Genomic DNA, 12,846 nt, shown 5'->3' on the forward strand with positions numbered 1-12,846 from the left:
CTTAAGTGATCTATACTTAGATCTTCCCTAAATATTTAAGTGTTTTCACTATTAAGCTATATCAAGCTACACAGGAACTGAGAAATGTTTTGTTGTGACTCACGTCTGAAGAAAAACAGAAAAGCGTCCCACCAAACCCATCTTTGCTATGCTCTGAATTGCATTAGTTTTAAAACATGAAGCAGTACACAAAAGCATGTTCCTCAAGAATTTGAGTTGGAAATCAACATTACATTTATTGTGGAAAATGGGTACCTGGGATAATACACATCACAAGTTATGTGCTAACACAAATCATAGAGTGAATTCATCTCTGGTTTTGGTCTCTTATGATCTGGTTAACATCAGCTTCAGTTAGTCAACACAATGTCATTTCAGGTAGCGATGCTACTACAATAATGCATTAAAAAATGCATTAAAAACTGATAAACAATTTTTACTGGTAAATCTCAGGTTATTAGAATGTTGTTTCATAATACAGTATGATTCAAGTGTCAATAGCAAATTTAAGAGTAACTACATGGAAACAATTACTTTTGTTTCCTTTACATACAGCGGGTATGGGCAGGGCCAAGCAGAGTCAGCTCCTCTGAGCAGTTTACTCCCTAGGGAGGTTCATATAGACCTATGTCTTCCATACAAAACAGGTGAAGTTGATGCTGGGAAAAGACTTGATCCTTCTTTTCCATTAGTAGTTTCTCCAAATGGTTGTTCATGCATCATAATCTGGTCTTTGAATTCTTGAGATTCACAAGCAAGCAGCACACCGGTGTTATGACCATAACTGCTTTTCTAGCCATGGGCTTTCTGTAGTGCTGCTGGATGTGACCATCTTCTAGGTTTTAGCAGTACTCAATACCACCTCGCACAGCCTGCTGTCAATACTCATTAGGAAATGACATATAAAGCTGCCTCCACTGATTGGTTTAATAACTTTTCTCACTGCCCTTATCCCTTATCCTTCTTTAAATCTGTAGATTGTCATTACTAAGTATCCATTGTCTCGAGTTGATTTGTTTGCTGGACAAAAGTAATTCAGTAACACTGTGTACAACCTACCACCCTTCAGGCGAACAAGCTGCACTGCAAAAATCTAACAATAATCCTGATGGACAAAAAAAAAAAAATATCACTATTACTGGTTTTTCACCCCTTTTCTCTAATCAGGACAGGTAACTTCATCCCCTTTCCCTTATCCTGCTCAATACCTCCAGTAAATCCAGTTACGTGGTAGTTCAGCACCTTCTGCTGTATGTTAAAGATTAGCCGCTGCCTAGCAGAGTAACAAAGCACTTCACGGTCCCACATCTTTTGTTTTGGCCCTGCACCAGATCAAATGTGGTAGGTATATCATGCCATGGAAAAAATAGACAGAAGGATCCTTTAATGGTGTAGCAGTTGGAAAAGTATTTAGGTCTACAGAACAAAGTCAGCAATGCACATAGGCCAAACTTTTCAAAGCTGCCTAATGCATTCAGCTCACTGGCTGCCCAGTACTACAAATAAAAATTGAGTGGCCAGATTCCCAGTTACCTTCAAATATCTTCAGATATATACATACATAGATATGTGTTACTTTCTCAAAGTTAATCTCTTGCAATTAGCTTGTGTTCAGTATGGTTATTATTTTTCCCTTATTTGCAGCCTGCTGTATGAGGGCAGCTCACAGAAGCATTCAGGACCAGGGATAGGATTTTGCCTTCTAATCCTTACATACAGTATATACAAATGATGACTCAGATTAGAAAAGCTTGAATACACAGCAATTCATAAAGTGACAATCACTGCAGCTCTGCAGAAGCCAGTGGTGTTAATTTACAACAGCTCTGGGAAGCACACAGAGCGCTTAAGTGATCTGTATTTCAGGTATTGATAGTTCTTAATTTTTCTGTCCTGTGCTGATTTTCCATTCTACAGGGAAGTTATGATGACACTGCCCTTTCTTCTGTTCATAATTTACCCAACTGCTACAGGTAGTAGGAATCTTCCTCACTGAGCAGTCAGACATAAGTGCAATTCATCTCCTCTCTGGGGGCCAGAAGCCCCTCCCAACAGTAGAAATGCAGTGCAAGGAGACTTCAGGATACTTCCACCCATCTTTTACCAATACTTTCCAATTCACTCTACTGTTAGTAATGTATAGCAAATGTGAATCCCCTTGCATCACAGGAAGCCAAAATATTTTAGGAAGAGGACTGAAAGAGTTCTCATACTCCCAAGTGTGACATTGACCAACTCTTCACATTTTCTACTTTGCAGGTGTTTTCTATTTGCGAAGACTTACCAAAGTTCACCCAGCAAGACAAGAAGAGGGTTGTGTGAAGCACTTACATCCTATAACCTGTCAGCAGTGTTTGAACCACTTTCACAATAGCTTGCACTGACTAGATGCAAGAGAGGAAGATCTGTTTATTCAGACAGTGTTCCTACTGTGTTAATGTACTACCATGCATAATTAGTTTCACTCCTTGTCATATTAGTCATTCTCCTTGACTTTACTGGTGTTCTTGGGCTGATAAGTTTATGGATACAATAAATAGGATTCTGAATTAAGCCACACTTTAAGAACAGTTTCAATCCTGATGATTTGTGGATATGAGGTCACAGACCACTCTACTTTACTTTTGCCAGAGAAGATTTGTAGCTATTATATTCCTAAAGCAATGATCACATGCTGTTTACTTCAGCATTGGATGTTGCAATACCTCAACGAATAATATACAAGAAGCAGAAAATAAACAAGCCAACCCACTGTGCCTGGGGATAATGTGTGGCGTGTTTTTCTTTAGGATGATTAAATGTGAATGCATGTCACAGGATGTAGGGATTGCTCTGCTGGGAACCCATGAATATGAGAGCATACAGCCCTATATCTAACCATGCAAACGGCCATGGAGAAGGTTAAAGCAGCCCCTAGGCAGAACCAGCATATGCACTCACTGCTCCCTGGCTGTTGTGCTCAGTCAGCTCCTCCCTATAAGGTATAGGCACTGCATGAACTCCTGGGTCAAATTCCACACTTCCACATGGAGGAAGTTTCACTGAAGACAGATTTCCACCACAGAACCAGAAAGCTGAACTTAGTTTTGCCAACCAGCAGTCACCAAAAACACAGAAGAAAAACCTTAGTAGTGACAGAAGTATCCACATCATTAGCGCCTTGCAGGACAATGACACATGAGCTTCACTAGTGGGTACCAGCTGCCCCTTCCTATTACAGCATCAGGGAAGCTGGTAAAACAATTCCTATTTCCTTTACATGGGACTACCCTCTTGTACTTAAGGAATGCTTCTATTTGATGCCTTAACAACTGCATGGATTGGCATCTTCTGCAGATACAAGACTAACATGCCTGCAAGAGTAAGTTTCCAAAACTGATGACTTGCAGATAACAGACTCCACAATCAGTAAGATTGTAAAGTAGGTATGCTTATTCAGCACTGGGCAGCACGGGGGGTAGTCCCGCCAAAGTCATGCGCACCTGACGCGGCAACTTGCCTTGGTTGTATGCAGTAAAGGGTTACATATGCATGAAGTTTCACAATACACCTATACATGTTCGTAACCTGTCCCACTTCGTATTAAAATTGGTTCCAAGGAGTCATTTCCATAAACTCCTCCTGTCTGCACTTGCGCAGCGTCTTCTGGTGGTGGTCGTTGGGGGTCGTGGGGATGAAGATTGATGACTCTTCCTCATCACCGCTAGTTGACTTCTTGTCTTTGTGCAGACTCAGTTGCTCCTTGGCTCTTGTCCATCCACAGAACCAGTTTCTACCAGTTTCTTAAGATAGGCTCACACTCTTACTAATATTACATACCTTGGTAAGGGGCCCAAGGCTTCTTGCTTTAGTTAATTTGCACAATGCACCATAGTTAGCAAAGACACTAAGTAGCATTCTAGTTTAATGCTGCCAGCGCTTTATCACTACTTGATAAGATTCTCCTAACTCCCTCTCTCACTGACAGCTGCTTGGAAGTATTGCACATTGTCCTGAGATGTAGCACAGGGCTGACTTGCCTTCTAAGATCTGTGCTGTTCGGTGTGCTTACTCCTCTCCCCTTCTCCACCCCTGATGGAAAGAAAGAATCACCACCTTTTTATTCCTGCTGGAAGCAAGCAGAACTCTTTTTAAAATTCTTGGTATTTTCAGCCTCTTACCTTGGCCTGGTTCAAAATAATTTTAAGCAAAAATGCAAATCTCCTTTTCACCAAAAGGGCGTTTCAATGAGAGAACATGGCCTGAGCTCTGCATTTGTGATTAACACAGAACTATCAATGTTCCAATAAACATCAGACTGTTCACTTCAAATAAACCAGCTACCTGTTCTAAAAACCAAAACGAATCCATTTTGTCCATAACAGCAAGTCACACAGGCAGCTACTGATAGCCCACATTACTATTTCTATCTATTGCACTTCTCAGCATGCTAATGATACCCTTGCCTAGGCAGATTCATTTCAGAGCAAAGAAATACATCATCAAATTGCAGCAATCTTGTTTTTACCTTCAACTCTCTTTTCAGAAAGATAAAGACTGAAGCAGACCTTCAAAGGGTGAACCCCTCTCCCATCCACCCAGCAAATATCCAATTCATTGCCTTTGGATTTCTTCTTTCACCACAGCCATGCTTGTTATGTGGAATAGCATTCTGTTTCTACTATTTCATGGAAAAGGATATTCAATAAAAGATAAGCACTGCAGTCAGAAAAGACTTCTGTAACGGAGATTTCACTCAGTAAACAGGTGTCCAGGAGATTATCTCACCAACTTAACCAAAGCTGCAAACATCAGAACGATTCTGGGATAACTGAAATCCCCCCTTTTTAAAATAAAAGCCTTTTATCTGCCAAGCAACACTTCCTGTTTTAAAGGCTATTCTCCTCGGTAGTTGTCAACTATGTATTAATCTAACTCATATAAGCCTTAGAAATGAATACTTTCATGTGCAGAATCTTTTGGGAAACTCTGATTCTCTGAGGCTTTAAAGAGCAATTGTTGCTTATCACCGTGGAGATTTCCCTTGAATTCAAAGCCTGGTAACCAGAAAAAAAGATACATCAAATATTTCAGCGATTAACAAGTTTTCCACTCTGTCATCCTCAAAGGATTTTCATCTCATTGGTAGTGAAACCGCTAAAGAAGAAAACGAAAGGAAGGTGGTCTGAACCAGTAAGGCATTTCTTATGTTCCCAGGTACTGCTTTTGCCACTCCTGTCCAAAATAACAGCACTCAATTCTTGCGGTTCTTTACAAACCATGGCAATATCAAACACATTAGGTCTCATTTTAAAGGGTATACACATTGGCAAAGACAATTGCTGTTAACCACAAGTAGATAGTTATAACCCCTCCCTGTGGAGTTCTCGTAAAACCGCTGTGTGGGAGAGGCAAAGCACTGTTAGAGCACTTTGAGAAAAGCAGGTAATTGAAGTTTTGCTATGTTTAAACTCTGCCTGTGCAATAAAAAGCAGATATTAAAAACCCTGTAAAGCAGAGAACTTCTCTGGTGCCTCACTGCCTGTCATTCTGCAAAAATAGCCCCACTAAGGCAGCGAATTGCCATATTTTGTGCTTTGCTGCCTAATGTCGGCATGCATTAAATGGCATGGCATACATGTTAAAAAAAACTCCTACTGATAGAGGCTTTCAGTCCTTTTCAGTGTTCAAGCTAAATAATGGATTTCAATGACTAAGAACAATCTCCAGTGTGCATTAACTGCAAATTGGTTGCAATTCGCCTCCTGCCCCCAACAACTGTATGCTACCACATTAGAAACAGGAAAAAAACAACCTGCCATACCTGAGTATGAACTGATCCACTGTAGAATTGGTGGCAATTGTCAAATAAATATTCACAACTTCTCCTTGTTTGACAGGCTTTGAGGGCAGCCAGATGACAATGTTACTGTCCAGCCGTAGCTCTGTTAGCTGAGAAGTTTCCTGGCCTTGATAAAGGCTGACTGACCCAATCCTCTGTAGGTGGGACATGGCTTCATCCAGGCCATCTTTTCCTGGCCGGATAGCATTTCCCTTCCTTACATCCTCAGCAGTACATTCTCCCTTCTCATCTCCTGGTTGGACAGTGTAGTAAAGCTCCACAGGGATCCCTTCAGAAAAATCAGATGGCTTCTTACGGCCTGTGACAACTGTGGGGGGGTTAAACCAGCTTGCCAGGAGTTCCAGCTCTGCCACACACAATCCCAAGTCCCCCTTCAGCCTGCAGCTGCCTCTGACCTCCCGTGTCTCTCGAAAGGCAAACACCCGCAGGCAGGGCAGCTGCTCCGTGGTGCTGTAGTCATCCCAGTCCCTGCCCACAATGTAGAACAGAACCTGGACTTTGGGCTTGCTCACATAGATTTTGTCGTTCATTATGAAGGCCTTGAGTTTCCAGTTATAAGTAAACTTGTTGGCAGATCCAAAGAAGTTGGAAGTTAACATTAGGTCCTGGGGCACAACTTGTTCAATAGAAAAAGGTCCATAGCTGGCATTTAACACCGGTGGCCTCTTGGCTTTGTATGGGAAGAATGATTCCACCCTGGACTGCAAACTGGAATTTCTCATGAAGTCTTGGTTGGACTCTTTGAGGAAGAAAGATGTCTCAGCACTGAAGATCCGATAGCTCACAGGTAGGTAAATAGGTGAAAAAAATCTCTGATTATTGTCCAAGACCCCTCGGCTCTCTGCCACTAATAAAAGAAAAGGTGATATGGGTTAGATCAAGTCTGCTTCTGGATTCCAAGGTATGTTTATTACAAGTTTAGTGAAGCTACCTGATGAGCTAGTGATTATCATTTGGAGCAAAAATATGCACTGAAGTTAAATGTTTAGGTGTAGCTATTTTTATTTTTTTGCATTCCATACATATAAGAAAAAAGTGATGTAGATGTCAGTGCTACCTTGCATTTATTTAGCATGGTTTTGTCACGCACGCACATAAACAGGTGATCATTTTCTCCAGCATTCAGACAGGCAAACTGCAACAGAGTACTTCACTCCTTTTTCCTGCCGTTACAGGTAATGTCCATGCAAGACTTAGTCCTGTATTACACTTGCCCTTCAACTGGAGGTAACAGAACCTTGTGCTCACCTAACACAACAAAATCACATGGAGGAACTGGCTTCACTTCAGGAACTCACTAAATGCTTTGACTGTCACCTGGATGAGAAATAGGATACTTCTATTTGTGCAGTTACTTTTCACTCCTATGCAATGTCTCACCTCCCTAACAAAAAAAAATATTGAAATTTGTTCACACCAATTCTCTTATGGACTGGCCACAAGCCTGAGTCAAAGCCTCACAAAACCAATTCATAAATAAACAGGGTGACTTAAACCACCAGTGCGGGTTACTTTCCCCACCTTTTCTGTCCATGCCATCCCTGCTTAAACCTCCTACCTACTTAGAAACTTCCCTGCTGTCTTTTCAATCTTTCTGTTCAGTTACAGCACACATACAGCGTTCAGCACATTGCCACGGTCCCCTGAACCCCAGCCCTGAAAAGCCTGCTCATCACCACCCCTGTAAGGAACATTGCCTGGAGATCAAATTCAGCTTCTGTTCTACAGCCAAAGACAGAAATTGCTTTTCTAAGAACTGACACATCCCATTTCATTCTCTTCCTCTGTCAAGAAATCTTGCCCTTGTACTAGTACTTCTAGCACTACAACCTGCACCTCTATAATTTAATATTGACCGTAAGTCAGCTTCTGAAGTTAAACAGATACATACCACAGGCTAGGAATATTACAAGTGCTTTGTGTGTGTAGAGATAATACATAAAATACAATACACATAAAGCAAATTAGTATTTCTGTATATACTGGTCCAATTTACATTTAAGCTAAATATCAAATTCCTTTTGACTGAAATGTGTGCCTATTATGAAGATTAATTAACAACTTATATATTGGTGATAAATAGGTTGAAAGAAAAATTATTGCATAGTTAGGATAAATAATAGAGGACAGCCTTAAAATACAATGCATGGATTACTTAATACTCACAAGCCCTCTTCCTAACTCATTCTGAAGAGATAACTATAGGTACAAAGGGTAATTGAATGAAGATGCATCTCGTGCTAGACTGTCTTTAGTACTTAAAAATAGACCTTGCCCTCAGACATATGTCCATGTTCCAATGTCCTTGGGGAATCCCATCAGCGTCAGGATTTAAGGTTCTGTATTTGTTTACCACTTTAAAGAAATGCAACAGCAAAGACAATGCAAAATGCTCGGACCTGTCTGAAGCTTAGGAACACCTAAAGATCTCAAAAACCCTATACAGCTGACAAAACAGTCTGTCTTTCTCACAAGGGTTTGCAGCTTGAGGTTGTGTCATTCTCCCCCCAATAGATTCACTCTCTTTCTAGCATGTCTGGCTGCTAGCATGCTAATTATCCAGTCAAACTTAAATGTTTTCAAGTAATAAATAATCAATAACTATCATTACTCCAAATGGCTGCTGTTAACAGAGACAACTTCACTGCGATATTGTTGAGTATTCACATAGCCAGTGCACTGGCACTACTCGGTGCTGGGGAAGGGAACGGCTTTGGAAAGCAGGTGTTAGTCAGTTAAGTTAAATGTAAGAAATAGGTGGAGAAGAGGGAAGAAAAAAAAAAAAAAAAAAAAAAAAAAAAAGAGCTCTCAAAGGATGGCAGCCATAAATTTGAAATAAGGAATTAAGACGTGCTTGCTCATGTTTAATTCATGCACCACCACTGGATGGTAGAATTATTTCTCATAAATGAGGAGACTGCTATGACTGAACAAAATATATATATATATATATATAAGGCAAAAAGACAAAAAAAAGAAAGCTAAGAGGCCTGCCCATGAAAATACCAGTACACAGTGAATTACCAGCACAATACCCTGTCAAGCAGAGCCACATTTAAAATAGAACTTCAGTGTAGCACGCTGTTTCAATCCTGTAAATCTTCAGTCTATGGCATACAGCTTAATTCTGTTGGAAAGGAATGTACAGGTGCCACTCCTGTCCAAAATAATGGCACTCACTTTTAAGTGCACCAACTTTCCTTTAGCTGAATCAGAATAGTGCTCTGTTAGGGTTACATCCCAAAGCCATATAATACTGAAATAAGGAATGTAAAGATATATTTCGGACCATGGATTTTTCAAGAAACAGCAAAACCTATACATTCCATCTGGTCCAGAAACACAAAAGAAACTTGGTTTACTGAAACAGTAGCAGTTTAGCTTCACTTTTCTCTAAATGCCTCCACCTACAGCAGAGCCTGCTGAGATAAAGCAAACTTTCTGAATTGCTGTGTAAAGAGGTTATGTGACAGCTAATATTGTTCCTTTAAAAAAAAAAAAAAAAAAAAGTTGCTATACAAGAATTCAGTTTCTTCCTGATCAGTTTGGATATTGAATTTGACTCGACAAGGCATTAGAACTTCTTTTAGGTGTCTTTGTTTCTAAAGCCAATAGCATTGTAATATCAGAAAGCAGCAAGCTCTAATTCAAGAAAGCACATAAGCACTTCCTTGCCCATAAGCATTACTTGAGTGAAACACACGGGTGCATTTCACTGAAGCCCTGCTCTAGAACTGGCATCTTAGCCAGTGCTACTGAGGGAATACCTTTGGCTTCAACAGGTCTGAAAGAAACAGAAAAACTCAGCAGGCTGCAGAGACAGACAAACTCCTAATTTCAAAGGGCTGTTGATCAGTATCTATGCTAGAAACTTAACAGTTGTTTTGCTGCAATTCCCAGGACTTTTGCTGTACTACATACTCAGACTGATGGTGGTCTCACTTGTGCAGGCACTCCAATTATCCCGAATCAATCGCGTGGATGAGATCTGTAGGACCTAGCTGAATATTAAGAAAAATAGCCATGCAACTTCCACTTCAATAAACTGAGCAACATCAGCAAAATCTATTTGGTCAGAATGACAGCAAAAAAAAAAAAAAAAAAGTTTTGCTTCTTTATTGTAGTCTAAAGATTTCCACCCACTGTTGTACTCTACATAATGGAGAGCTATAATTCTATAGTGACGGCTGTACTTTAGACAATCTATTTAAATGCTTCGAGCCTTTTACTGATGAAGCTGGTAGTTAAAAATGTCCACTTTATTTTAGAATCCCAGCCATGTGTATCAGCAACTAAAGGCCATCATTTCAGGGATTTGTTTTACACTCATCTCTACCCTGTAAACTTCATGTCCTGGTAAAATTACCGAGATCTCCAAGGAACATTTTTGTATGTTTAATCAGCTCTGCCACAAAAGTGTTTTTGTTTGTTTGTTTTTAATTTAATCAGAAAACCTATTTAACAGGATGCCAAAGTTTTTTTGTGTTTCGTATCACAACTTACTTTAGACAAAGTAATCCTATACTTCATGATTACTTATTTAAAAAATAAATAGAGCAGCTCTTAAAGAAGCCATGCTTATCAGCGGTTTCAGATGTTTGAGAATACATCTCAATTTTGAACTTTTTTCTCCTCAACCACCCAAGCACATTTTGAGGGGTTCGTGTTAAAGCAAGGTCTAAACGGAAGTGTTGTACCACTATGGAAGTACCAGCTGTGGGAGCAGTATTTCACTGCAGGTTCAGCTGCTAATGTGGGCACAGTTGCATCAGCAAAATGGAACTGGGTTTCTGCACAGAAATACGAAGTACATTTATAAAAATCTAACTTATTTACATCAGGGAAGTCACATTTCCCCAAACAGATTAGCTAAAGGGTGTAAATATATCCTGAAAAGCCATGGGTGCTTCATCTGAAAGCCCTGATCATCAGAGAACGATGCTTGTTGACCTTCCATATTAGGTTCAAATAAGTAGAACTTATACGTCACTACAAACCAAAATGTAAATCAAGAATATGGAAAAGGGTAAGAACAGAACTGCAGAAATACTATTTCTGTACTGCAGACCAGCTCTAACTACAGCACAAATAGGCAGCAAGTGCTTTACCTTTCTGTATTAAATAAGAGCCACAAATTGTCCAGAGGTGAAGTCAAGCATTGAAAAGACCGAGAACCAGGAAACAAAGTTACCACTAGCCAAGAACAAAAGTTAAGGTTTACAAGTAATTACTCCTTTGTAACAGCCTAGTGACTTTCTAATCCTTCTGGCTTCACATGCTTGTGCAGCACTTCACCTGAATCCAAACAGGCATCTGTTGAACACATCATTGGCTCCAGCATCACAGGCCAGCTCAAATTCCTGTTACCTAACAAGTCCATTTTTGGAGCTGGATATGAAATGGTGAATTCTGATCTGCATTATTTTTTCTTGGATTTCACTGGAAGAATTTTCTTTGGGGGAATTTCACATGGAGCAGGAGCCCTGGGTACTGGATTCACTGGAACAGTCATAAAGATTTAATATATTTAAGCCAACCTTTTATGAGGTTGGTTTGAAACAATTTTCCTTTGGATTGCGAATTAAGGGTTTCATTCATGGGTGGGAGATTACTGCCCAATGGCCAGGCATCTCTGCTGACTGATGTTTGATAAGCCACCAAGCCTTCAAGGAAACCATCTGCCTGTCCCTCCAGCCAGAAGGCTCCTAGCCAGAGAAAGCCAGTGAGAACAGAAGACATCTGCCTGTGCAAAAGAGGACTAATGTGAGAATCTTTCTTTGTACCTTGCATGGCCCTCATAAAGGCACATTTACAAATACTCATTCCAGGAAACAAACCATGTGAGAACTGGTAGACAAATTTCGATCTCTGTTCCATTACCACATCACCACGGCTGAAGCTTCCACCAAGAAGTCTGTAACTTCCAGGCCAGGATCTTCTTCCTTTTTATAATTGCTTTACCCAGCGACTTGTCCCTCCATTCCTAAACATAGCTGTAACTGAATGCTGCGCTGTACTGATTTTTTTTCCCCAACAAATACATGCAACTAGATTTTCAACAAAAATAGACATTGTTGATTTACAGCACCATCGTAAATCCTGCAAACTTTTTAAAGAACTATCCCCCCTCCTTACATAGATTCCCATTCCCGTGTTACCCCTACAGCCAGGAATGCTAGACATACTCTAAGCATATTATACCAACCATCCTCCCACAGAAATCCCCATCCTTGAATTCTCTTCCATGACTCTTTCCACTAGTCCAAACCTGTCCCGCTGTTGCGCAATCACATGCTCCAACTCAGCAAATGCAAACAGAGTAGGGAAAGAATAAAAGTAGAAAAGATATACTTAAATCATTACAGATGTTTTATTCACAACAAAACATCAACAGCTATGTTTTCTTGTCCATTTTCCCTTATTTTTTCATACTGGCAGCACATTTAGTAAATTCAAAGTGTACAAAAATATTGTAGCAAGTATTTTTCTTAGAACTGCAGCTCAGCAAATACAGCAAGAAATAAATGCCTATGAATATTCATTTAGATTTCAGAATTACCTTGTACTCTCATCCCCTCTTAGCTCTCTTTTCTTACCATCTGGAAAAGGATATCTTCCTATTACAGAGGTCAGCTGGAACTTAAAAACATCAAACAAGCTCAAATTAAAAATATGAAGTATTTTTAACTGTGAGGTTGATTAACTATTACATAAATTACAGGCAGCATTAATGGTTTGTTCATTTCTTCATATGGAGACTGGATTCATTTCTGAAATATATTTTTTTCTTACTGCAAGTTAATGTTTAAGTACAGCTATAACTAGAGCATAATACTCTGTTCTGGCTTAAAGTCTACGGATCTATGACCATTCAAAAAAATCCGTTGAAAAACTGACATGACAAGGTAACCGCAGAAACCATGTTTTCTATTTTTCATGCTTGCCCATCAAATATGCTTTCTCATCCAGTGAGAGAACAGAGACTCTTTGAATAATTGCACGTA

The 12,846-nt window shown here is 39.9% G+C and overlaps 1 protein-coding gene across 9 annotated transcripts in view; it reads right to left on the reverse strand.

The window, feature by feature from the left end:
* TMEM132C (transmembrane protein 132C) overlaps positions 1-12,846 on the reverse strand; it is a 219,828-nt gene that overhangs the window by 153,315 nt on the left and 53,667 nt on the right. For 7 of the 9 annotated variants that reach the window (XM_068701121.1, XM_068701120.1, XM_068701119.1 and 4 more), the window contains exon 2: positions 5,804-6,689. The exons of 1 other annotated variant lie outside the window; for it this stretch is intronic. In XM_068701121.1, coding sequence (XP_068557222.1) covers positions 5,804-6,689 — 886 coding nt within the window. Of the gene's footprint in view, positions 1-5,803; positions 6,690-12,846 lie in introns of those variants that run through there. One more of the 9 variants, XM_068701125.1, reaches the window with a different exon arrangement.

This window comes from Anas acuta, chromosome 17 (assembly GCF_963932015.1).
Source record: "Anas acuta chromosome 17, bAnaAcu1.1, whole genome shotgun sequence".
Taxonomy (NCBI): domain Eukaryota; kingdom Metazoa; phylum Chordata; class Aves; order Anseriformes; family Anatidae; genus Anas; species Anas acuta.